The 27,301-nt window shown below is 32.9% G+C and overlaps 1 protein-coding gene across 2 annotated transcripts in view; it reads right to left on the bottom strand.

The window, feature by feature from the left end:
- The window catches only part of Lrp12 (LDL receptor related protein 12), an 83,183-nt gene that overhangs the window by 15,562 nt on the left and 40,320 nt on the right, over positions 1-27,301 (bottom strand). The window contains exons 2-3 of one of the 2 annotated variants that reach the window (XM_047516998.1): positions 24,713-24,769; positions 6,135-6,270 (exon numbers count right to left, since the gene is read on the bottom strand). In XM_047516998.1, the coding sequence (XP_047372954.1) occupies positions 6,135-6,270; positions 24,713-24,769 (193 nt within the window). The remainder of the gene's footprint in view (positions 1-6,134; positions 6,271-24,712; positions 24,770-27,301) is intronic. The other variant, XM_047517009.1, reaches the window with a different exon arrangement.

Below are 27,301 nucleotides of genomic sequence, written 5' to 3'. Positions count from 1 at the left end.
TTTTATCTTGGCAAATTTTATTTCTATGAAACTGTACCCAGGATTTTTATATGATTTAAATATTTTTCACTTCTATGGTCTTTAAGCTTATTTGGATTTTTCTATGTAAAAAAACCACTGAGTTAAATGTGAAGTTTATTTATTTCCCATCTTACTAATTCTTAAATTGATACATTGAAAATCTGTAAACTTTGCTCAAGTCTTTCAATGTGTTCCAATGGTTTTAACATGTAATACTGATTATTATAAAAATATTTAGTCTTACTGTGGATTTTCCCTTTAATTAAGGAGCTATTTATTAGGTATACATTTCCAAACATATGGTCTTCTCTCCCCTTTATTTTAAATCCATTGTGGTAAGAAAACAAAATCTGAATGATGTAGAGTCTTTTAAATACATTCAGAATCCCTTTGTTATTCAATATATAATCATTTTAAAAATAAATGTTCTACATGTTTGTGAAAAGGTATATATTGTCTGTTGAAAGAGTAAGCATTAAAAAGTGTTTAAGATCTCCTACTGTAATTGTAGATTAATTTACTTTATAATTCTCCACATTTTGTTTTACGTATATTTTAGGCTGTGTGTTTAGACAATGTGTTTTGTGAATTATTCTGGGGAATAATTCATTGATTTTATTATACTACTACCGAGCGTCTCTAACATGAAAAAAAAGGTTAAAAGAGAATCCCCGACATAAATCTTGTAATGTCTGGAGTACATTTGTATTCTACCTTGATTTTTTTGGCTATTTTCCTTAGCATTAAATTTTTCTCATACATTGTGGAATTGTGAGATTTTGGGATTATTCTGGGGAAGGTTTTTGGTTCTGCCTCTCTTTTTAAACCCTCTCTCCCTCCATGTTCCCCAACCTGGGTCTTTATGCCACATCTAGTCTTTAATAGTAGTTCAGAGTACTGGAGATCCTGCCATGGAGTTGAAGGTGGCAGAGGTACTCATATTTGTCAGGTCTGTCCTCTCACTAAGCTCTCAACCCCACGTAAGTTCAGGTAGTAATTAATGGAAGTTTAAAAAAAAAAGTTTCCTTGAGCAAAACAGCTTGACCCTAGTCCTTGGCTTTAAGAAGGAGGTTAGAATTCAAACTTTTATGTCCCAGGGATAAGCTGGACTTTGTTAATTTGTGTGGGTTTCAAGGAAGAGGAGTAGAGTAAAAATGCCTTAATCATCATCTTCAGTCAGTTTTAGAGGTTTTAGTATTGTTTGTTGATACTTTGTGAATTTTGTTTCCCTCTTCTAGCCAAAATTTTAAAAATTTTATCTATCTATTTATTTATTAGTACAGGGGATGGAAACCAGGCACATTGAACCACTTAGCCACACCCTCAGCTCTTTTTATATTTTATGTAGAGACAAGATCTTGCTGAGTTGCTTAGGGCTTTGCTAAGTTGCTGAAACTGGCCTTGAACTTGCAATCCTCCTGCCTCAGCCTCCCGAGCCACTGGGATTGCAGGAGTGCACCACTGCACCCAGGTTATTTGCATTTTTTTAAAAACCATGTCTCTGATTTCATTTTACTAAGGATTTTAATTCTAAACTCAGGTTTAATCAAAATTCTTTAAAGCACCTAGCTATTCTAGATAATAATATACTTTTGTCTTATTAAGAAGGAAAATCAATTTAAAAATTTCTTACACTAACTCATTTACATGTCTTAATGAGCTGCATTGGATTATGGCATAAGAGTCTTTTAAATCATTTAAGATTTTACATTAATAATCATATGAGAAATTTGTCTTTATGTACATTATATGAGTGTCATTTTTTTAAAGTTTTGGTATTACATAATAATGAATTTCTTTCTTTCTTTTTTTTTTTTTTTTTTACCTTTTCTATTTGCCTTGATCTTTTTTTTTTTTTACGTTTACATAGGGTAATGATGTTTATTTTATTTTTCCCCTCCCCCCACCCCTCCCACCCCTCCCACCCCTCTTTTCCCTCTACACAGTCCTTCTTTCCTTCATTCTTACCGCTCTCCTTAGCCTAACTCTAAACCTAACCCTAAACCTAATGCTAGCCCCTCCCACCCCCCATTATATGTCCTCATCCGCTTATCAGCGAGATCATTCGTCCTTTAGTTTTTTGAGATTGGCTTATCTCACTTAGCATGATATTCTCCAATTTCGTCCATTTGCCTACAAATGCCATAATTTTATCATTCTTCATTGCGGAGTAATATTCCATTGTATAAATATGCCACAGTTTCTTTATCCATTCATCAACTGAAGGGCATCTAGGTTGGTTCCACAATCTGGCTATGGTGAATTGAGCAGCAATGAACATTGATGTGGCTGTATCTCTGTAGTATGCTGATTTTAAGTCCTTTGGGTATAGGCCAAGGAGTGGGATAGCTGGGTCAAATGGTGTTTCCATTCCAAGCTTTCTGAGGAATCTCCACACTGCTTTCCAGAGTGGCTGCACTAATTTGCAACCCCACCAGCAATGTATGAGTGTTCCTTTTTCACCACATCCTCGCCAACACCTATTGTTGCTTGTATTCTTGATAATCGCCATTCTAATTGGGGTGAGATGAAATCTTAGGGTAGTTTTGATTTGCATTTCCCTTATTACTAGGGATGTTGAACATTTTTTCATATATCTGTTGATTACTTGTACATCTTCTTCTGTGAAGCGTCTGTTCATTTCCTTAGCCCATTTGTTGATTGGATTATTTGTATTCTTCATGTAGAGTTTTTTGAGTTCTTTATAGATTCTGGAAATTAGCGCTCTATCTGAGGTATGGTTGGCAAAGATATTCTCCCACTCTGTAGGCTCTCTCTTCACATTTCTGATAGTTTCCTTTGCTGAGAGAAAGCTTTTAAGTTTGAATCTATCCCAGTTGTTGATTCTTGCTTTTATTTCTTGTGCTATGGGAGTCCTGTTAAGGAAGTCTGATCCTAAGCCAACAAGTTGAAGATTTGGACCTACTTTTTCTTCTATAAGATGCAGGGTCTCTGGTCTGATTCCGAGGTCCTTGATCCATTTTGAGTTGAGTTTGGTGTAGGGTGAGAGATAGGGGTTTAATTTCATTCTATTGCATATGGTTTTCCAGTTTTCCCAGCACCATTTGTTGAAGAGGCTATCTTTTCTCCATTGCATATTGTTGGAACCTTTGTCTAGTATGAGAAAATTGTATTTATTTGGGTTTGTGTCCATGTCCTCTATTCTGTACCATTGATCTACCTGTCTATTTTGGTACCAATACCATGCCGTTCTTGTTACTATTGCTTTGTAGTAGAGTTGAAGATCTGGTATTGCAATACCCCCTGCTTCACTCTTGCTACTGAGGATTGCTTTAGCTATTCTAGGTTTTTTATTCTTCCAGATGAATTTCATAATTGCTTGATCTATTTCTGCAAGGTACATCATTGGGATTTTAATTGGAATTGCATTGAATCTGTATAGCACTTTAGGTAGTATAGCCATTTTGATGATATTAATTCTGCCTATCCAGGAACATGGGAGATCTTTCCATTTTCTAAGGTTTTCTTGAATTTCTTTCTTTAGTGTTCTGTAGTTCTCATTGTAGAGGTCTTTCACCTCTTTTGTGAGATTGATTCCCAAGTATTTTATTTTTTTCGAAGCTATTGTGAATGGGGTAGTTTTCCTAATTTCTCTTTCTAAAGATTCATCACTTATGTATAAAAATGCATTGGATTTATGAGCATTGATCTTGTAACCTGCTACTTTACTGAATTCACTTATGAGTTCTAAAAGTTTTCTGGTGGAATTTCCAGGTTCCTCTAAATATATAATCATGTCATCAGCGAACAGGGATAGTTTGAGTTCTTCTTTTCCTATTTGTATCCCTTTAATTTCTTTGGTTTGTCTGATTGCTCTGGCTAGAGTCTCAAGGACGATGTTGAATAGAAGCGGTGAAAGAGGGCATCCCTGCCTTGTTCCCGTTTTTAGGGGGAACGCTTTCAGTTTTTCACCATTTAGAATGATATTAGCCATGGGCTTAGCGTAGATTGCCTTTATAATGTTTAGGAATGTTCCCACTACCCCAATTTTTTCTAGTGTTTTGAGCATGAAGGGATGCTGTATTTTATCAAATGCTTTTTCTGCATCTATTGAAATAATCATGTGATTCTTAACTTTAAGTCTGTTGATATGGTGAATGACATTTATTGATTTCCGAATGTTGAACCAACCTTGCATCCCTGGGATAAAACCCACTTGATCGTGGTGCACTATCTTTTTAATATATATTTGTATGCGATTTGCTAAAATTTTGTTGAGAATTTTTGCATCAATGTTCATTAAGGATATTGGTCTGAAATTTTCTTTCCTCGATGTGTCTCTGTCTGGTTTAGGTATCAGGGTGATATTGGCTTCACAGAACGAGTTTGGTAGGGTTCCCTCCTCTTCTATTTCATGGAATAGTTTGAGGAGTATTGGAATGAGCTCTTCTTTAAAGGTTTTGTAGAATTTATTTCTAAAAACTCTTTATCTCTGTAAATTCAAAATCATTAACTCCTTCCAGGTTTAGAAAGTATACCTCAGATATAGGGTTCACGTCCAATTTTGTCCTACATTTCAGTATTCCACTTGAGTTTTGGTACACCTTACTTTGTGAAATTTCAAGGATCTAACATATGATCAAGACCATATGGCATAGTCCATGCAGTTCTTCTGTGTTGGCAAGAAATTTCCAAGTTTTACATAACTCAGTTGGGTAAACTGCAAGTTTAGTTCTTAGGTGAAAAGATTAAAAGTTCTAAAATAAATTCAAGTTTTATGTTAAAAAGCACAATATTTGGCAAAGGTATTATTTTATAAATACATTTATATTTAGTCATATAAACAAGTAACTGAAAATAGTCACACTGTTCAGATTCCAGCACTGGTACTGTTGCAGAAAGTACCTCAATGGTGCATCCTACTGATAAATTCAGGCAAGAGAATCACACTTTTTACAAAAGAAGATGTATCATGCCAGAAGAAGTAGCCTGGAGTGGAAGAGACTAAAAGGAAAACGAACTATGTGGCCCATTTATAGTTTCTACCAAGAAAAGGAGATGGAAGATAGTTATATTTCTCAAGGGAAACTAGTTCTCTTAAGAATACAAAAAGGAAAGATAGAAAAGGATGAAAATTAGGCCAAGTTTACAAACCTTATTTTTAAAAATATAATATGAAGGGGCTTTAGTCTACAGTCTGCAAAGTCTCTTCTAAATTTAAAATTAAAAGATTCCCACCTGAAAGAATGTAACACATGAAATGATGTCAGTGATGTCTTTGTGCTGTAGCAGAATGCTGTCCCTGTAATGGGAATGGCATTCTGTTTGTCTCAGCTCCAATGCAATTCTTTGTTCGGGCCCACTGTTTTTTCCCCCTTTTAGGTAAATATTTTTTCTCTAATAGCTTTGCTATAATTTCGTTAAGCAAGCGATATCTAGTCTATTAAATATTCTCTGCTTAATACCTTATTCCCACACTGTTTTTCTCTGTGATTAACTAAATGTATATAAATAAGAAAGTTTGTTTCTAAGAAACTTTCTTATTTATATATTTATTTACTGTTAGAATCTTAAACTTATTGTCATTTCACCTAGGAATGCCATCATTTTGTATTCTTAAATGTACTTTTTGTATTCTTAAATGTACTTTAAAACAAGTTATAAAAAAAAAGAGAAAGATTTTTAAAGATGTATTTATTCATTATCAGCATATTTCAAGTTACACACACACACACACACACACACACACACACACACACCCTATCTCAAATCAGGTTTTAACTCCTTTTGGTAGAAGGCTTAACTAATGAGGCCAAGGTTATGGGCCAGAACTCCAAGTGGATTAGAGTTTTGTTTGTTTGTCCCAATGCCAAAGATTACTCTTGATCCTAATAAGCTATTTAGCAAATGTGTATCTTCTGTTAAAAAGTAGCTTAGAAGAATATAGATAACTCACTGTAAATACATTGCCAACATTAGAAAACACTCATATATAAATGGGTGGGCCATTGTCTTAAGATGATTCTGATAGCTACAACTTATATTTTTTGAAAAATCTTTTAATATCACTGCATGTTAGGCAATGATACTCGGAAATCAAATTTATACTTTGTAGTCAAATATTATATAATACAAAAAGGTATTAGAATTACCTTATGGTAATGATTTCCCCTGGGTTTGCCCTTATGAGCCAGCTACAGTTGATTTTGGCAGGATACTCAGAAGGCCAGCCCGGACTTGTGATTATACCACTTGGTGCTCGAATTTGTTCTGGAGTCTCTCCACAAGCTGGAAGATAACCAAAGCAATCTTAGCTAATTATTATACTTTAAAACACAGCATTAAGTAAATTAGTATTTATTTAAAAAAAAAAAAAACTTCAGACAGCAATCACATGCAGTAAGATGTGATATTATCAATTGTCTATTAGTTCAGTGTGGCATTTTAATTTCTTCCCTTTTTTAGACAAAGAACCTTATCCTAATTAAGTACATGTTTTGGACAGGCCATGAAGTTTTCAAATTCTATCATTCAAGAGTCAGGATTGCTATATTTCGCCATACAGATCAAATGATCCAGTCATCCATCATCCTTCAAATATGTTTTCTTTATTATAAATTACCTAAAGTTCAATTTATTGAACCACTGTGTTTAGATCCTTAGGATCATTTTATTGCTTTAAGGGTAATTTAAATAAACACAATCAGATTCTGGATTGTAATTTTTGTTAGTAGTAAGTTAGTAGATGAATGGATAAAGATAGCAAAGCATTCAAAATTACTGCAAAGTAGTTCTTTCATTTATTCCATTAATACTCCCAAACTTTATTACAGGATCATGAATGATTGCTAAATTAGAAAAACACACTCTTGAAATAGTGCTAAAAATATCAAAATGTGATTAGATATCTGAGTAAAACAGAAAAAAAAAATCATGCATGTAACTTCAAACTAATAGCAATACTTTCCCAAATCACTCTCCTTGCATAGTCTTGAACTCTCATTATATAGTTAACATTTTACCTATCTAGAATTTAGCTGATCATCTGACAATTTACTCTCTCAACTAAAAAGTCACTGAGATAAAAACAAAAACAACAGAGATGTATATGTTGAAGTCTTCGGCAGAATCTCAAATCCTGCAACTTCTTATTTAATACAAGTTTCAACAAGTTGAAGTAACAGCAGATGAAAAGCAGCAAAGAGAAATGGGGAAGAGTAGCTGACAGGGTTACATACACAGTTTATCAGAAGTTCTGGGGTAATTTTCAGAAAAATAATCAAAACTACATATTGAACTCAGAAATCATACGGTACTCAGAACATGTACATAGCTGCCTATCTTCCAAATGGTAAGAGAAAACTGCTGTATCACAAAATTAGTTAATTAATTCATATTCATACCTATAAGAGTTTCTCAAAGCCACCTAAACTCTCATGCTTTTTGAGTTCTGCTGTTAGAGAGTCAAGTAATCCAATTTGTAGATAGCCAAATATCCTTATCGCAATTGCAAACTGAACAAAACAGATTTTGTTTTTTGTAACCGGGTTATACAGTATATTCAATTGAAGTATGCTAGGAAACATACTATGTAATTTTACTTTATCCATAATGACTGAAGCAAAGTAAGCCCTACTGATTAAAGTCAATCTTTATTTCTATAGAATTTCTTTCCTCTGAAGAAAACATGCAATCAAGGCTTTAAAAGTGTATTATACTGCAGAAAAAAAAATGTACCAGATGAGAAGGGGTCTACCCAGAAATTAGGATATGTTGTCAAAAAGATCCCATTTTGAATCACTTTCAGAACATGCAGATTTATGGCACAGAATATACAGACAATACTTCAAGGGCTTAGCACCCATTACCCAGGCACATGCTAAGTTTCCAGGGTTTTATCATCTATGTTGTTCTTATGGTTGTGTTTCACTAAGAGTAAATTTCCCTTAGAAGAAAAAAATTAATTTTAATGAATAATATTAATTTTAATTTTAATAAATGTTTTAAGAAATGAATACATTTCTTCAAATGGGCTAGGGGTGTAGCTCAGTAGAAGAGAATTTGCCTAGCAAGTTCAAGACTGTGGGTACAATTCTCAGTCCTGGAAACAAAACAAAACAAAAACAAATAGGCAAAAATAAGTATGAAAAATTATTTCCCAAAGTATGGGCAACTGTTCATTTCATTAAAGATTAATTAACATTAAAGAGAATACAATTCTGAGTTAAATTACATTTAACTTAGAATACCATACCAGCATAAAAGTACTCACGTACGTACTAATTAGCTGATTTAACAATTACACATAGCCAAAAACTAGGGAGTATTTTGTGACAAAGCAGAAAATTGCTAATCTTAAAAAAAAAATGATAGACTAATTATAGGGAAAAAACTAGAAAGAATTTTATTAGGCTTTTGTTCTATAAGGTTTTGAGAAAAAAAATTCCAAATACATGAGAAACCCATAGGTGGTGCTCTTAAACCAAAAACTAGTTGCTCAAAAATACAGGTGAATATTTTATTTTCATACAACTGTAAAAGGATAAGATATACCACCATAAATAATGGGTAAGATCCACTACTTTACATTTTGAATTCAATGCGTACTTTTATTAAAACTGTTTTAAAATATTACAGATTCCCTTGATAAAAAAACCAAGTCAAAGTTTTTCCCTGAATTTGTTATGAATACACACATTTCCTTAGTTTTGCACATTTGTACCATGACTTAATTTGGCATTTTGTTCAGTGATTTTTTAAAAAGTTATTTTTTGATACATGAAAACAAAATTTTTTACATTTTAAAAGGACACAATATAATGATTTGATATATGTATACATTGCAAAATGTTCAAATCAAGTTAAACATATCCATGTTCTCAAATATTTTTCATTTATTTACAGTAAACTAGTGGCTTTTTAATCAACACATTTTTCAAGTACGGCAGAGGTAGGCAGATAAATATGCTTGAGCACAAATATAACTTATTCTCTTCTATATCTAGGAAAGAACAAGTTCAATTGCCAAATGAAAACATTTAAAGTTTTTACTCTCCCCTTTGGGTTAAGAGTTTGCTTATATATACTGCTTAGATGTGGAATCACAAGAGCTAGCTGCTGTTTCATCTGCCACTTACTGGCCTTGCCACAGTGTAAACTACCAAAACTTGTTGAATCTTAGTTTCTTCACATGTTAAAATAAACAGCTGCTGCTTAATATAGCCCCCAATCATGTACCTCCTTCCCTCCTCATTATTATGTATTTTCACTATATTTCCAAAAGCTCATCAGGAGGCACCAATATACTTCTCATTTCTCCTTCACATTTTGTCTCTGACCCACTAAATCAAACTAACAATTCTTACCTTATCTCCAAAGAAACCACACAGCAGCAAAGGCTACCTTAACCTCATCACCAAATCCAATGGGCCCTCAATCCCTAAGGTACCTGATCTTTATAAGGCATTTGACATTGACTTTCTGTAGATACTGAGTACTACCTTGGCTTGTAACACCTCTTCTGGTCCTACTCCTGACCCGTGCTAGTCTACTACTAGATCCTCCTCTCTCAGCCAGCCTCTGACACAGTGGTAATCATAGTTTTCTTTTCCAAGTCCTCTCCTCTTTTCACTCCTGACAGAAGACTTTGTCCACTCCTACAATTTCAACTATGATCTATAGGTAATGGGCTTCAAATCTCTAACCCAGAGACTGCACAAACGACCCTAGACATTCCAACCTCAAAGTCAGCATGATGAAAACTGTGTTTCCTTAAACCTCTTCATTCTGTATTCTGAATCTTCATTGGCTTGTGCATAATTTAGCTGAGAAAATAGGCAGTTAAGTAAAAAGGAAAAAATTAAAAAGGAAATTTACTTCAAGAATACCACAGGCAATCCCCAAAATTTAAGGACAGGAAATAAGTTCTCAAAACAACAAAAACTGGAAATTTCAAAGTCAGAAACTGAGTTTGCTTCTCACCACCTCTTAAAAGAATCAAGGACCCCATTCCTCAACTTTTTTTTCATTATTTCAGTACCTTACAAGTGATCACCTAATCCCAACTCATCTCAATACTTTAGCTCCAGCACCTAACTTCAATTATAATTTTATTTTTTCTTAGTTTATTATGTTTATACATTTGTTAATAATTTTATCTATTTTTCAAAAAACTGAAGTAGCTTACTGTGATCAATTTGATAAAAACAAAGCCATTTCCTCACTTGTAAATAGGGATTAAAACACTAGCAGCACAGAGGATATTGAAAGATTAAAATTATTTTGGTTAAGGACTTTAATACACTGATTGGATTACAGTAAACTGTCAATAAATAATATCAAATGATCTGCCAAATCAGATTGGTAGATGGTCACTAAAGTTGGGTTTGGGTTCCAAGGAAAAGAGGGCAGTGACTGTTTAACATGTGTTGGTCACCATCATGCTCTTGAAAGAATGAAAAATTATGCTATGATTGACTCATCTAACAGGGGTAGAAGTCAGGATAAGGATGGGGTTGATACATATACTGACAAAACTTGAGGAAATAATCTTTTTGTTTTAGACCAAACTGTTTATATGGTTTTGTTGATTGGAATTTCAAACCTGTCTAGATTTTGTCAGTAACTTCCAATTTATGGTACACTGAACCTGACCTTCTTTTACCTACATTCATTCTATCCATGTCTTCTCTACTGCTTATACATAATTATTTTAGCTATGGTCTGGTTAATTCTTCAACAAGAATTAGTTTTTATGTAATTGGCAAATAGAGGAATCTTGTCAGTATAAACCAAAAGTATATAAGTTTTTATTCTCAGCATGCTAATGATTTGAAAAAAAAAAACAAAGGTAGGAGTTTTCACAGTTAAGAAAAAATACAGAAACCCTACCAAAGTACCTGTCTTTATTGCAAGAAGTGGCTACTTTATTGACTTTAAGAATTGCCTGCCTTTCTTCAATATGGGAAGTTGCCAATAAAGATGGAGATGTGAAGAAATCACTCATATGAAAACAAAACAAAACACCTTATTGATGTAGAATGCCTGAGTTATATATTTTTATTTAATCTGACTGTACTAGTCTCTGTAAAAAGCAAATGTATTTAAAGGGGAAACATGAACTGGAGCACATGCAACTGCAGAATATGGATTAATTCTAGGTGTAAATGTCTGTGGATCTTTATGCTAATATTCAGATTGGTATTTATTAATGCTGTATTTGAAAAGTTAAGAGCTTTTTAAGTTATCTGTGTTAACACTACTGTTCTACTTTTCTCAAAAGTTCTGTCATCTTGGTGGGTAATTTTACAAAACATGAGGTTTCCAGAAACATGTATGATGTCATGTCAGAAATGACTCTATTTTAGTCTTTGTTCATTTTACTTCCTTAATACATCTCTTATTTACCAGTACCAACTATGTGCTCTTGGAACAGAAACATCTACAAAAGTCTATTTAACTGACTTTGATATTTTTAGATATTTAAAAAAACAAGCATTTTAGATGATAATGATATACATCTACATTTCTATAAATTTCCTATTAACTTCAGAACTCCCCCCCCCCAATAAGAGGTTGTAGATGTTCATTAAGAAGGCAGCAACCTTCAACTTGGACAGCATCTCCTTTGTAGGCATAGTGATCAGGTTATCTGACTAATAGCTCCCCAAAGCCTATTTATTTAATTGATATATTGATAGTGAATCTAGTGTGTAGGACATCTGGGATCCAAACTAGGAGACAGTGACATTATTACAATGCTAGTGGTTAAGCTACACTAAAGACTTTTCTAAATATATACTATTTTTATTTATTGTGTACACTGTTAATGAAGAGTGAATTTACTGAAGAATGAACAGGTAGAATTCTCTGATGGATTTCTTAATAAGATTTTGATAATAGTTCCTCAGTTAAAAATACAAAGGTCTCATCATATTATTTAGAAAACAGGGCAAAACTAATGGATCAAGAAATTCTCAAGACTTATACATATTTATTCTGATAACAGTTCAATAATTCCACAGAAAAGCATGGAACTAGGGTTTCAAAACTAGATTAATATATCATGCCTATTTTTCAAAGCAATCATTAAAAACTTTGGAAGTGTTCAAATGATCTATTAAGTGGATACAAGGGAGAGGAGAGGATCACTTCAAAACACTGTCAAATAAACTGCCCTTCAATTTGAGATTTCATGGTTTCTCAAGCCTAAAAAAAAATAAATAAATAAAGAAGTAGACAAAGGAATTTATGATTACAGCTGAACTACTTGTAAAAAAAAAAAAGTACAATTTCCTGTTCAAAAGATGAAAAACTGGGTTTCTTTTCAAAACTGACATGGGCTGACACTTTATGATGAAAAGTAGAGAGTAAAAGTGACATGAAATCTGTGTGCCTTTGGTTTTAATAAATCACAAAGCTGAAATACAAGTAAAAATCAGCTTTGCTTACTGACCACCTAACTTCATAAGACAAATATGAAGGGCATGAAAGGAGTAAAGAGAATGCATATTTTCTTGAAAATTAAAATTTTGTTACAGTGATGTATGATTATTAACTGAATCCAAGAAATACTTAACATTATAAGAGCATACAAGACAATATAGTAAATGATAAAATGCACTAATGCAATTTTAAATAAAATTGTCACATCTTAAGTTAAACATGTGATATTATAAAATAGAAAAAAAGGCTCACCCCCCCAAAATTGAATTATGTAAGTACAGAATAGGGAGGGTTATACTTGACTATGAACAAAGGATTTCTTTCATAGAACAGAAGTAGATATAACTAGAGTAAAAAAGTATATTCCAAGTGAGTTAGAAAACTTGAATGACCCAATTCCATGGGAACTAGTGAAACTAAGGAAGACTTACTATGAAAAGAAGGGATGTGATCCAAATAAATTTGTAAAGATTACTTTGCAGTGCTACAACCTGTGGGAATAGAAACTAGTGAGGCAAAGAGATCAGCTAAAAAGAAAATACAGAAGCTACTATTTTTATAAAATTTTACTTTACAAAATTTTCACCATAGCGTAAAAGAGTATGCTCCTCCTGTTCATGAGCAAAGGACAGCACTGATAGGTTATGGTGGTTATTTTCATTTGGCTATCTAATTTTTCATTGTTTGGAATATTATAAATATTATTAATTCCATTATTGCTGATGAGTACAAAAGCAATCCCAGTTGTTTGAAATACTAGTAAGAAGGATTTGAGTCCAATGGAAAGAAATGAACTTAAAAAAAATACCACCTCTGAAAAAATCTGTAGGCAAATTGTGACTACTGAATGGTTACATGGGATGAGAGTAAGGTGTAAAGTGCATCACACAACGCATGGAGAGTATTGTGCACATGAAAACAATACAAAGCACTGAAACATGGAAAAATCAGAAAGTATTTGAATGATTAGCATGAAAATCAGATACCTACTGACCCACTGTTAATTTAAAATTACAGCAGCAGTTTGAAAACTTAAGAGGTACAACATAAAGTGCTAAGGATGAGATTTCTGTTGCAAGTTAAACATTTATGGTTCTTAAGTTCAGGACTTGTGTATATTATCAAAGTAAGCGTAGTTAAGCCTGTATAGATTTCATGGCTGATGATAATGTTAAAAATTAGCTAACATTTATTGAGTTCTTATTATTGTTAGATACTTTCTCTTATCTTTTCTCATTTACTTCTTATCATTATTGTCTCTATTTAACAGATGGAAAAAAGAGGTACAGAGGGATGAAATAATTTTTCTAAAATCACAAAAAAATGTCATAGCTGGGTATCGGGGCACAGGCTTCAGAAACGACACCCTTAACAACTAAAGCACATGCCTACCCACTAAGGAGCTTCCTATGATGCATGGAATGATTGTGTGTAGTGGGGGGGCATGGAGCAGAGCTGCTCCAAAGAATTTCAGTAAGAACAAAAGTGATTATATTAAAAAAAAAAAAAAAGATCTATTGGTCCTATAGTAACATAAAGAGAAGAGAGATAGAATCTATATAATCTATAATAAAAAAGAGAGAAAAAAGGTATACTTAGTAGTTTCTAAAGACTGTCTCCTATTTGCTAAAAATCTATCTACGGGCAGTAGGCAGTACTAAAGTGCTTTCTATGCTCTTGGAACTGAAAAAAGACTTTATAGGGCTGGGGTTGTGGCTCAGTGGTAGAGTGCTTGCCTCGCATGTGTGAGGCACTGGGCTCAATTCTCAGTATCGCATACGAATAAATAAAGTCCACTGACAACTAAATAATATTTAAAAAAAAAAGACTTTATAAATAGCATCTGTTATGTTCTGACTTTTGAATATCCCCCGGAGGTTCATGTGCTAAATGCTTGGTCACCAGCCTGTGGCACTACTGGAAAGTGGTGGAACCTTCAGGAGGTGGGGCCTAGTGGAAGGAAATCAGGTCAATAGGGGTGCGCCCTCGTCAGGTAATATTAGGACCCCAGCACCTACCTCTCTTTTTTGCTTCCCAGCCACCATGAGGTAAGCCATTTTTCTCCACTGTTCACTTCCGTTGTGATGCACTAAATGCCTCCTTCATCCCAAAGCAACGCAGTCAAGTGACCAGACTGAAACCTCTGAAACCATGAGCCAAAATAAATTTTCTTCCTTATGAATTAACTCAAGTGTTTTTTTTTTTTTTTAAAGAACAATGGAAAGCTGACTAACAGGGCATCTTAGAACATACCTTCAATGATAAAGAGAATGTACATGTAGCAAATTATGGGCAAGATGCTTGGGGTTTAAACTAGAATACCAAGGGATTAATGGGTGAAAAGGAAAATGTTTTTAAAAGGAGAAATGGATAAAGTAGGGGAAAGCAGATAAGGCTAAGTGATTAATGAAAGTTGGCAGTATTCTCAAATATGCTGATATGGGATGGATAGTTTGAAAAGCAAGCATGTGGAATGCAGAGTCTACAGGCCACGGAGAACACAGAAAAGTGACCAAGTGCTGGAATCTATAAAGATGAATTAAAGTATTAGAGTGGCCTTTTGTCAGAATGTCATGTGAGACAAGTAAGGCCTGTAACCTGAACAGGAAACATAAGAAGTCAAAGTTAGGAACAGAAGCCTTCAGTTTGTTTGATTCCTCCCTCTCTCCCTTTCTTCCATACCGGGGACTGAATCCAGGGCCTTGTACACAGTAAACAAGTGTTCCATGACTGAGTTATATTCCCCAACCCTAAATAACTTCAACTTGAATATCCTCTTCTTCCAACTTGACTGGGTTTGTTGCCCATATTAGTGTCTTGATTTATTTGATCATTTGTTATCTATACTCCTTGAATGAGTTTTCTGACCAGGTGGCACCTGAGCAGAGCTCTGTCATAACAGAAATGTCACAATCATCAACACATTGTGGACTGACAATGTTTGAAAGGGACAGATTGGACATGAATAGTATTTCCTAAGAAATACTCCAAATTTCATTCTTTTATTTTTTTGAAGAAGTCAGAAGGGCTGCAGGTATAATTAAGTGGTACAAACTTTGCCTAGCATCCAGAAAGTCTGGAGTTTGACTTCCTGCACCACAAGAAAAACAAAAACCAGAACTTCTGCCTTTATGGAAATCATTACTAGCACACTAATAGCAATATTTACTAATCTGATATGGAAAAGTTTTCAATTATCATTTACAAAGTAATAATCTATATAAGCAGAAAAAAATGTCATTAATCTGTCCACTCAGGACTCTCATTCTCTCAGATCAATTACTAGAAATCACACATTCCTATAGCAAGTAGGAAATCCTGTGTCCAGATGTTTATAATTTACATGAATATCCTCTGTATTAGTACAGACACTTAAGGATGAATGCAACAATATAATTATTCCTATTATTCTAAATGACTGTGTTTAAGGAACAAAATATTTTACTTGGTCATTAGCTTCAATCAAAGCAGGTAATTCCTTGTTTTGTTTAAGGGTCATTACTGTTCACAACACACACACAATACTAAAAGGTCAAATGGCAATGAAACAAAACATTAAAAAGTCAGAAGAGCCACAACATATAAAAAGAGGAGGAAAATATAAAAACAGTGCCACAGTACAATATAATAAAAATGAGGAGAGCAAAGAAACTGAATATATCTACCCTAAAAAGAAACTACCTAACAGTTCACCCCCAAATTCCTAAGTAGTAAGGATAATTTTGGAATTTTGCTAGCAAAGCATAAGCTAAGATAAATAGGAAGAATCTAACCTTTTATATCCCTTTTTTAAAGATATAAAAGGGCAATTTTTTTTTTCCTGCAAGGGCATACAAACTATTGATACAGTCCTAAAATTTCCAATTTATACACTCCAGAAGACTAAATTGCTAAGCACACTACTGCTTCTATTTCCTGAATGAGAAAAACTACTAATTTTTGAAGTTTACTGTGATTTTTGTTAGAAACATAGAAGAGGTAAAGAAAATATTAATACTTGAGCAAACAAACTGGTTTTGGAAGTCATGATTTTCTAAGGCATCTCTATTGGCTATGACATAGGTTTTAGTAAATTCACATTTTCTAGGAGTGTTCCAGCTATTACGTCCTTTGTCAAGAACAGTACCCAGAAATAAATATAGTACTCAGAAGGTGTTTACATGAGGAGAAAGGAAAACCACCATCTACTTTGTTCGGATACTATATTTCTATTACCATAGTTTATGATCAAACTGGCCTTTTAATTATATGGGGGCATTAGTCACTTGATATTCAAAGTTCAGTTTGCTCACCAGCTGATTTAGTCAGTTTTCTGTCACTATAACAAATTACCTGAGATAATTAACTTATAAAGAGAAAAGGTTTATTTTGGCTCATAGTTCTGGAGATTTCAGTCTATAATCTACTGACCCATTGCTTTGGGTCTGTGGCCAGACAGCACATCATGGAAGGAGCATGTAGTAGAAAAAGTGCTCACCACATCAGGAGCCAGGGTGCAAAGAGAGAAAGAGAAAGGAACTGGAGTCCAACAATCCCCCAAAGAACTCCCCCTTGCCCTCATCTCTTGAAGGCTACACCACCTCATCTCTTGAAGGCTACTGCACTACCCTGAGGACCAAGTTTTTAACACATGGACCTTTGAGGCACATTTATCCAAACTATAGCAGTTGTTATGTAACTAGTTTTTGTACAACAGATGCACAGTACATACAACTCAAATTCATGCCTTAACAAAACTACATATAGCTAGTATACTATCACACTTTGAAGAATTGTGTTTTAAGTAGTAGAATGGAAAGGAAAATATTAGACAACTTGAGTTTATGCCTTTACTTCATCTGGCCCACTCAGTGGAGTGGATGCAAGCATCAAGAAGAGTTTCACTTCCACCATGTAGCATCACACACATTGTCAGAATATACCCTGCTCTGTCTATAGTCCAGGTATTCACATGTACTTTCCTAATACTGAGTTTATGTACTGTCATTAGAATAACATAAAAATATATAATTTTTTAAAAATATAGTTTTCAATAAATATTTGATAACAAAACATTGATTTTGGAATAGAGAAATGTTTCTCATACAATATATTATTGTATAATAAAGACTGTCAGTAAGATTAAACTATATAGCATATAATATGAAAATTATAATACTTCTATCACTTTCCTTTCTGAAACTTAAAGGGAACTCAAAAGCTGAAGCGTCTCATGAATAAATTCTCTGAAGGTAGGTCATGACTTAAAAAATAAACAGTATCCTATACTAAATTTGTATGTATGTATGAAATGTACTGTCTTGTATTCCCCACTTCCTAAATTGAAGGATAGCTTCTTGGGTTCACACTAAGTTCTATCTTCATATTCTGAAATCCTGAAAACCTTAATGGATTATCACCTTAAATATAATAAGCTCTCTCTTTCTTTCTTCATTTGAACATGGATAAAAGATACTGTATAACACTGGTCAAAACAATCAGTGAAATACTTTTTAGTAACTCTAGCAAGAGGTTCAGGTACCTGATTGAGTAACTGGAAAATAATATTAAAATCCCAGAGAAAAGGTGCAAAAGACCATTTGAACTGCTGTTTATTCATGTAAATTTGATATATTTAAAAAATAACTATAAACTGCTATCAAATAATTATAGTTTAAGCTTTATTTCCTTTAAGATGCTTTATTTGGAAGATCTTAAGAATTCTAGAATATTAATGGTTTTATCAGACTAGATATTCTTCCAGGAAAATTTCACACATAAATATTACAATATTAAGCTTAAAGTTGTGGTTAAAAACAAAAATCATTTTACTATAGTGCTCTACACTATTACAAAACAATGCAATCTGTAAACAAATCAATTGCAATTTAGAAAATAACATGTCTCAATGTAAAAAAGCTACAAGTAAAATTATTATAAGCATCAATTATTAATTATTGTAAGCATCAACAGTGTATGAGGCCTTTCAGTACTGGAATAGGAACTATAAAATCAAATACACAAATGCAAGAAAGTGAAAGCTTTGATACAATAAAATGTGAACAGAGGAAATAACAATGTTTTAAAACTACTTGAAGTCTATTTTATATATTCTGATAATTCCATTAATATGAACAAGAATTTTGGAAATTCCTATATATATATATACACACAAAATTCCTATGCTAGAAATGTTAGATTTGCCACACAAAAGATTCCAAGTCAATTGTAGTAAGAATAAGCTAACTTTAGAGCTTTCAACTAGTGATGTTAAAAGGTAGGAACATTTAGAAGCTATATTACTGTATTACTGGGAAACTGGGAATAATGTGTTAATCCTTATATGTAAAACAAAACAAAACAAAACAAAAAAAACCTTCTAACTGAGAAAGCAGCAAGCCCTGATATCAGTTCCTATTAAATGCCCCCAAACCTTTTTTTTGAAATTTCAGATTAGTTTTTCCTAAACAAGGATAAACAATCACATTCTCTTTTTCTTTGCATCTTGCAACTTCAGGTCACAAATCAAAAAGAGAACTAAATAGTTACTTTTTTTTTTTATTAACAGAGTAGTGAAAATAAAATGCTGGAAACATGGTAAGGAAAAAAGTTAAATGAGAAAAACATGATCATACCCAATGTAAATGCTCTCATACACTGAAAACAGCTGTAAAAATTGGTATGACCTGTTCTGAAAGCAATCTGTCAAAAGGTTTCTAGAGTCATTAACTTTTGATAGAATTGACTTTTGATAGTCATTGACTTTTGATAGAATAATTCTATTTCTAGAAATTTATACTAAAGTTATATTCTTAGAAATATAAAAGTATAGATTTGTATCACTATATGCCTTAAGCAAAATACAAATGAGGAAAAACTCATTGGAAAGAACCCATTGATATGTTTAAAAACAATTACAATGTAGCCACGTGAGTGAATTTTATGTTGTTATTAAAATAATGAATACAAACACTAATTCAAAAATGAAACACATTCTATAAAATGTTAAACATAAAGGGCAGGAGACAAAATTAGTCATAATTCAAATGCATATGCAATTATTTTCAAGATACGGAGAAAGGACAAATGAAATAAAATGTTATTATTAATTATACTAGAAGGGTAGGTTTAGTGGGTGATAGTCTTAATCTTTTGTTTTAATTTTTTTCCTAAATGTTTTAATGAAACTTGTACAATGAATAAACAAAAGTTGTTTATTGTAAATATAATTTAGAAGAAATCAAGAGTAGGGAGTGTACAATCAAATACTATTGGATTGACGTCAATATTTCAGATTACAGAGAGAAATACAGTTTGAAGTAGATATGCTGAAAACAAAATATATTTGTTTAGCATATACAAAAGGCCTTCCTAAAAATCAACCTGACCTAAAATAAATTTCATTCCATGTAGCAAATGAGCACTGTGTAGTTACTTAATATAATCAGTGAGGGTTTAGGGATTTTTTTGAACCTGTTGACAGTGCAGAAATACCAATGTTATTTAGTCTTCCAATTTATTTGGTTGTACTTGTCTAATAATTTATTTATTATTTACTCTTACCTTTATATCTACTGCATTGCTTGATTTTTCTTTTGGGACATACTACAAAAAAGCTTGGGTTTTATGTGATAAAATGTATACATTTTAGAAAAAATAATTTAGGTATTCAAAAAATTAGATACTTGAAAAAGAACATGAGATATAATTTAAGTATCTTTGTTTAAAACAACATTAAAATAGTCCTCTACTCTCTTATTATCTACAGATAAATTATTTGGTAGTTTCTATGCTATCATATCATGATTTTCACATACTATTAGACATAAAAATATTATTTGTCTTTTTCTCCTTTCTCTATTTTATATCTGAAGAAAGATGTAAAATTTGGGCCCATGAAAAGTTCTAAGTTAAAGGGGGAAAAAGCATAAAAATAAGTTTTTATTCAATAATTATTTCCCATTACATGATCACTAGATATAGACTTTCTGATAATTTTGCTATGATTTCTTATGGCAATATATAGCATAAGAACCAGCAAAATGGCAAAGACTTATCTTTCCTGGGAAGGATTTTAGGAGGAAAAAGAAATGAACAGTATATTAGAAATAGAAACAAAGTGTTCTAAGTATGGGAACCAAAAATAAATTATAAAAAATCAATTCCCCCCAAAATTGCACAAGTACACAAAACTAAGCACTTGGTACTATTCTTAAGTAGTAAAAAAAGTGTTGATATTAAGTCACTTACCGTTCACCAGACATTATACTAGGCCATTTATAAATCATTATCTAGCTTAATCTGACCATTATTTGCCACAGGATTTACCATATTAAAGTCATTTTGCACATTTACTTCCTTCCTTAAAAAGATTGAGCTGGGTGAGGCAGCACATGTCTGTAATCTCAGTGGTGGGAAGCTGAAGTGGGAGGATGGAAAGTTCAAAGCCAGTCTCAGCAATTCAGCAAGTCCCTAAGCAACTCAGTGAGACCATGTCTCTAAATAAAATATAAAAAAGAGCTGGAGATGTGGCTCAGTGGTTAAGCAACCCTGGGTTCAATCCCTGGTGAAAAAAAAAATGTTGCTAGAGACAAGAATTTTACTCTTTGCTTAATCCCATCTTTCTTGGCAAAAGGTCCATATCAGGTGCTTTCATGTATGCAGAATAAAATGAACTAATTACAGACAAGTGAACTATACATCCTGATTTGTTTAGACAGTCCTGGTTTTGTCAGTGGTGACAGTATAATTAAAAAGTAGCAAACCCTTATTTTCAAAGTGTTCTGATGTAGACAATAAATTACTTGATGACTATACTAAATGCAGATAAAAATTTTTCTAAAATTGTCAGATTTTCCAAAGTGCAAAGAACTGCAGTAGGGCACTAAACACCAGAAAACACAGTAGCAGATGTGAAAGAACAGGTAATGAGCAGAAATAGGTAGTACCATGGAATACTGAGGGCGCTCACCATTTCTGTTGCTATAAGTCTCAAGAGAGAGCATGTCCTACATTCGGAGATTCTTCAAAGCGCTAGTTCTTCACTTAGAAGGGTGTTGAAGGGACCCTAAATTTACTGGCAATCGAAGAATTTTAGAAAGCTTATTCAGGTTGAGCACCCCTCATCCAAAAACCCAAAATCCAAAGTGCTCCAAATACAAAATTTATTGAGAATCATGTCAGCACTCAGAAACTTTCAGATTTTGAAGCATTTTGGATTTTTCAATTAGAGATGCTCAATCAGTAAATTCTACATAAATATTCCAAAGGTCATAAACATTCAAAATCTGAAAGACTTCTGGTTGGTAAGGGATGATCAACCTGTACTACATTTAACATTACATCTATAACTCCACGCTGGCCAAAGGAAAAAATGCAATGAATCTGTGTACCCCAAAGTACCTTTGAGACAGCATCCTTTTTTTTTTTTAATGGTATAACTGGAATAGATTTCATATGCTATTCTTCTCATGACACAGAAAAAAGATTTTATAAGACCATAAAAATACTAATCCATTAAATAAGGTTTTGCTGACTTTTGAAATAAAGTGTTTTTTTCTTTTTTTGATGGTACCAGGGATCAAACCTGGGCCCCCCCCACACTAGGCAGCAGCTCTACCACTGAGTCATAATCCCCAGCCCTGAAATGGTACATTTTATTGATGTATAACTACACTTGTAGCACTAGCAAACTAATACATATTTCTAAATACATGCCTGAAATTCCACAAATGGGAAAAAGATTAAGAGATATAAAACATCTTCAACATATTTTAAAGTGCTGAGTTTCTGCTGATATTTTCAAATAGGAATTTAAGAGCAGTATCAATGCTCAACAAAAACCTAGTAGTAGTCTGATCTCAAGCAAACAAAAAAGGTATTAGCTAATCTTGAAGAGCTGATGCTAGATCTGTCCAAATTTCTAATTTCTCACACTTTATATTAATATGCATGACTCAGCAAATTAATATTTTGCAAATGACTAATGCATATTGTAAAATCATAAATGGTAGAAAAAAATTCATTCAGAAGGCTTATAAAGAACTAATGGTTTTCAATGTAACAGACCAAAAAGTTTAATGATAGGATTTCAGATTCCACACTGTAACTGAACTTTAAGAAACTACCACTTGTTGAATTTTGGTGGAGTATCAGAATATTCACAATTATCTGAAAAAAATTTTAAAACAACGCTTTCTTTTCCAGTTACACATCAGCTGAATTGTCTTCACATATGTCAAACAACATCATGTTGCAAAAGACTGAATGCGGGAAGATAGGAAATTTTACAAAATTACAAAACAATGCTATTCTCATTGATGTTTTCATTTTGAAAGATGTATTTTTCATAAAACTAGGTTACTGATATAAACAAACGTTCAGCAGGTTCATTACTGTTATTTTAAATTTAATTTATAAGTTTTAATTTCTAATATAGTAAATCTTGGTAGTGACAGCCTACAAAAAATAAAAACTCTTCAAAGTCCTTATTATGAACTGAATTCAGTTCCTCTCAAAACTAATTTATTGACCACCTAACTACAATGTGATTGTATCTGGAGATGGAGTCTTTAAGGAGGTAAGTGAGGTTAAATGGCAGTGGGCTCTCCGACAGGACTGGTGTTCTTCTAGGAAGAGTAACAGAAGAGACTCTTCTCTTTTACTGAGCACTCACAGAAGAAAGGTCAGCGAGCAAGTATCATTTGCACATAAGGAAGAGAGGCCTTACCAGGAACCAACCCTGCCAGCCCTTAATCTTGTACTTCCAGATTACAGAACTACGAGAAAATTATAGTCTGTTATTTAAACCATCAAGTAATATTGTTATATCAGCTGAACAAACTAATAAGAGTCCTAAATTCTTTTTCTTTATAAGTGGTCCTGAGACCAAAACTTTTGACAACCACTGAATTAGTCAATAAACACTGGTTGCATAAACTAAAATGCTTGTAAACAATCTTATTTCATGGTTATAACTTAGAAAAGTAATCATAATTTTCATTAGTTATTTAAAATAGAAAAGGAAAACAAGGCCATCTTTAAAATAACCTTATTTTTCCTTGAGGTATGTAATTACCCATCATTTAAAAGCATATGAAAAAGGTGAAACAACATGTGAAAGTACTAATGTAGGCTACTGAGTCACTCACTTTTCATTTTCAGGAAACCAGGTTTGTTGATGTGTTTGATGAGTGCATACTAATCCTGAGTAGGTGATGAGTCTATTAACTTTATACACATACAAAGACATACACAAAGCAAAAGATCAGACCTTAAGGTTTTGCTTCAAGTGAGGAAAAGTAACCAAATAAATCGCAGGATTTGTAACTGAATCAATGAATAAATACACTAAGTGCAATTTTTTTTTTTTTTTTTGTACTAGGGATTGAACCCAGGTTGACTTAACCATTGAGCCACCTCCCCAGCAACCTCTGTCCCCTCCCCCCCCCTTTTTAAACACTTTTTATTTAGAGACAGGGCCTTACTATGTTTCTGAGGCTGGCTTTGAACCTGCGATCCTCCTGCCTGAGCCATTGGGATTACAGGTGTGTGCCACTGCACTGGCAACTAAGTGCAATTTTTTTAGTCATGTAAACTTATCAAGAGTATAGGGGAATGAAAAATTGTTAATAGTTATTAATAGTAAGAAATCCTATTTTAGTACATGCAAGAATAAATGTTTTTGATCTCTTTGTAACTGGCATTGAAATAACAAAAATAGTAACAAAGTTGTGGACATCACCTAAATAATGAAAATTCTGGTAGGAAGACTTTGTAAGTTATGAAAGCTTAGATGAAAGTAAAAATATATTTATCTGAGTAAGTTTCTGAATTTCATGGACACAAGTATGTTGTTGGTTTGTTTTTAATAGTAAATAAATTGTGCATACAAATATAACAGTTTTATGTGCTATAGTACTCTAATGTAAAAAATCAAGCAAAATGCTTAATTCTTAAGACTAAATCCTAGGGATAACATTCAAAATTACATTTTAAAAAATTTCATTTCACATTAGTTTGCATGGAAAAAAATACTAATTCAACTTGAGCTAACTTTTCTCTTAATGTTTGTATGAAAAATAATTATGTACTGTTTGGAAAAGTATAATCAATCCAAGGGCATGCAAGTATCATTTTTATCTTATGAGAATTTCTCCATGTTCCAGTTACTTCATTCCTTATTACATGCTGCAAAAAGCAGTAATAATTTTTATAGTCAAATATCACTTTGTAAGATACCAGGTACCTTTCAATATTTACCATATAAGTCATGCATGAAATTTAAACATTACAAAAAATGACTTACCAGTTGACACTCCTGAAATATGCACATTTTCAGAATGTTCTGCAAGAGCACCATTTCCTAAAATTAAACATAATGAATAAACTAATTTCCAAGGTAAAATTTATAAAAAAATTTCAGATCCTCTTTACAACAGAATCAACTACACAGAGGTACTCTTAATATTCAGAAACTAAAATTTCTTAAAATAATCTTCAAAACAATACTAACAAGCCCCATATCATAATAGCAGGGAAAACAAAATATTTTGGAAATCACAACAGTATAGTAAAAGTCAAATATGTAGATCCAATTGACACCAGAAATAATTTTCTGTCAACTAGTAATCAAAAGGGAAATAGTAGGAAAGAGAGAACCATCACTTTTTAAAAATAGTATTCTTCTCAGAGCATGTCTGATCAGTCACAGGTTACCATGTGATGACTGCTAGGGCCATATATTTTGGTAACTTCTTTTTATTTTCTAAATAATATCTTGCATTGTCTGAGAAATCTTTCAAACTTTTCTCACCAATAATTCTAGTAGTCTTAAGAGCAGAGTTAGAATTGTATCTTACTTTGGAAGCCCCTGATTTTCTATACCTCATTCCACAGAGTTGGGCAAATAAAAGCATTGAAATAACTTATCATATGCTACTTAATACAATTAAAGTATGGTTTTAAAAGACTGCTTTTTAAAGTACAGAGGATATTTACTCTCTAAAATTAATGTGAAAAGTGTCCCTTCAGGTATTCATTTTTAAAAGATATTAATTTTATTAAACAACATTTTCATCTGGATGTGTTGGTGCATGTCTGTATTCCCAGTGACTCTGGAGGCTGGAGACAGGAGAATCACAAGTTCAAGGCCAGCCTCAGCAACTTAGTAAGGCCCTGTCTCAAATAAAATAAAATAAATAAATAAATAAAAGACTGTGTATGTGGCTCAATAAACCAAAACTAAAACAAAACAAAGTATTTTCATTACTTTTTTTGGTACAAATTCCTCATCACTTCTAAAGTTTTGGCTCTCCCTACCCATTTAGCTGCACCTGCCATCACCACAGCTCAGGAACACAACACCTAAAAATAATTTTTCTTGGGAGCTGGGCACAGTGGCATATGCCTATAATTCCTGTGGCTGGGGCAGCTGAGGCAGGAGAATCCCGAGTTCAAAATCAGCCTCAGCAACTTAGTGAGGCACTAAGTTGGCACTTAGTGAGGCAACTCAGTGAGACCCTGTCTCTAAATAAAATACAAAAAAGGGCCTGGGATGTGGCTCAGTGGTTAAATGCTCCCGAGTTCAATCATTGGTGCAAAAAAAAAAAAAGAATTTCCTTGGAGTGGGGGGGGGGGGGAGAAAGCTAAATGGGATAAGCTTAGAAGGCAAAGGTAGAATTCTCTTTCATAGTAGAAAGTAGAAAAAGCAGCAAACATCATTAACCAACAACTTTTCTTTTACAACAATCACACTTGCTTGATTATGACTGCTTGATTATTGCAGAGCACGCTCCATTGCACTACGCTGTAGGAGAACACAGTCTTTGTTTATTTGGCACAACACTGAATACACAGTTCCAGAACAGAAAGAATGCTCAGATAGTTGATGGATGAATAAATAAGGGATGTCATGATAACTATGACAATTAAAATAAAATCATACCCATTAAGCACTAGATAACAATGTTTGGCAAATAACATTGAACAAGTATTCATTTTCATTAACTGTGTATATTATTACTAAAGAAAAAATAATAGTGACAAAACTACATTTTTAGTCAACTACAACTATATAATTCAATGAAAAAGCACTGTTATGTTTCTGTCAATGAAGAATGATAAGTAGAACAGGTGGAATAGGTATGTAAGCAAGATTAAGTATACTGATTACAGTTACTTAAGTACTGTGTTTTAATACCACATAAGGCACAATATCATTTTCCCAGCAATGTTAAATGCTACATATGTAGAATGAAACTACTAGAAAGAGCACATCCAACTCTTTACCACATACCAGTTATAAAAATAGGTAGCAGAAACAAAGAAACAAATTCAATGAAACACCTACCAAAGTTGTCCAAAGATAAGCACAAATTATCCAAATACTTGCCACTCACAAGTACAACAGTTCTGGGATCCTTGCAAGCTTAAAAGAAATGCAGTATCTCAGGCTCCCTTAGATTATAAAGTAAGAATTTATATTTTGACAAGATCCTCTCCCACTCCAAAAATACATATGCATATTAAAGTTTGAGAAGCACTGGTAAGATTCTGACTTAAACCTTCTATTTCTATTTTATATGCAAACACAGATAGAAATACAGCTGTGTAATTTATGACACAAGAGTTCCCAATATCCTTAATATAAACCTATGAGTTTTAATGTTAGGTGCATTTTATATATTAAATAATTCTCCCAATTCAATAAACACAGTAAAGATAGTATAGTGTACTATTTAAGATTGTGAATTCTGGACTAGATTGACTGAATTATAATATCAGCTTAAATACTTTGACTGCAATTTAGGTCAAGCTACCTTACCTCTATTCCTCAATTTCATTTCTATCTTATAGGGCTAATGGAATTCTTTGCAATAAAAAAGAAATTCATCTA

This window comes from Sciurus carolinensis, chromosome 1 (assembly GCF_902686445.1).
Source record: "Sciurus carolinensis chromosome 1, mSciCar1.2, whole genome shotgun sequence".
NCBI classification, from domain to species: Eukaryota; Metazoa; Chordata; class Mammalia; order Rodentia; family Sciuridae; genus Sciurus; species Sciurus carolinensis.
The sequence above is the reverse complement of the archived record's forward strand: the minus strand, read 5'-3'. Positions and strand labels throughout refer to the sequence as shown.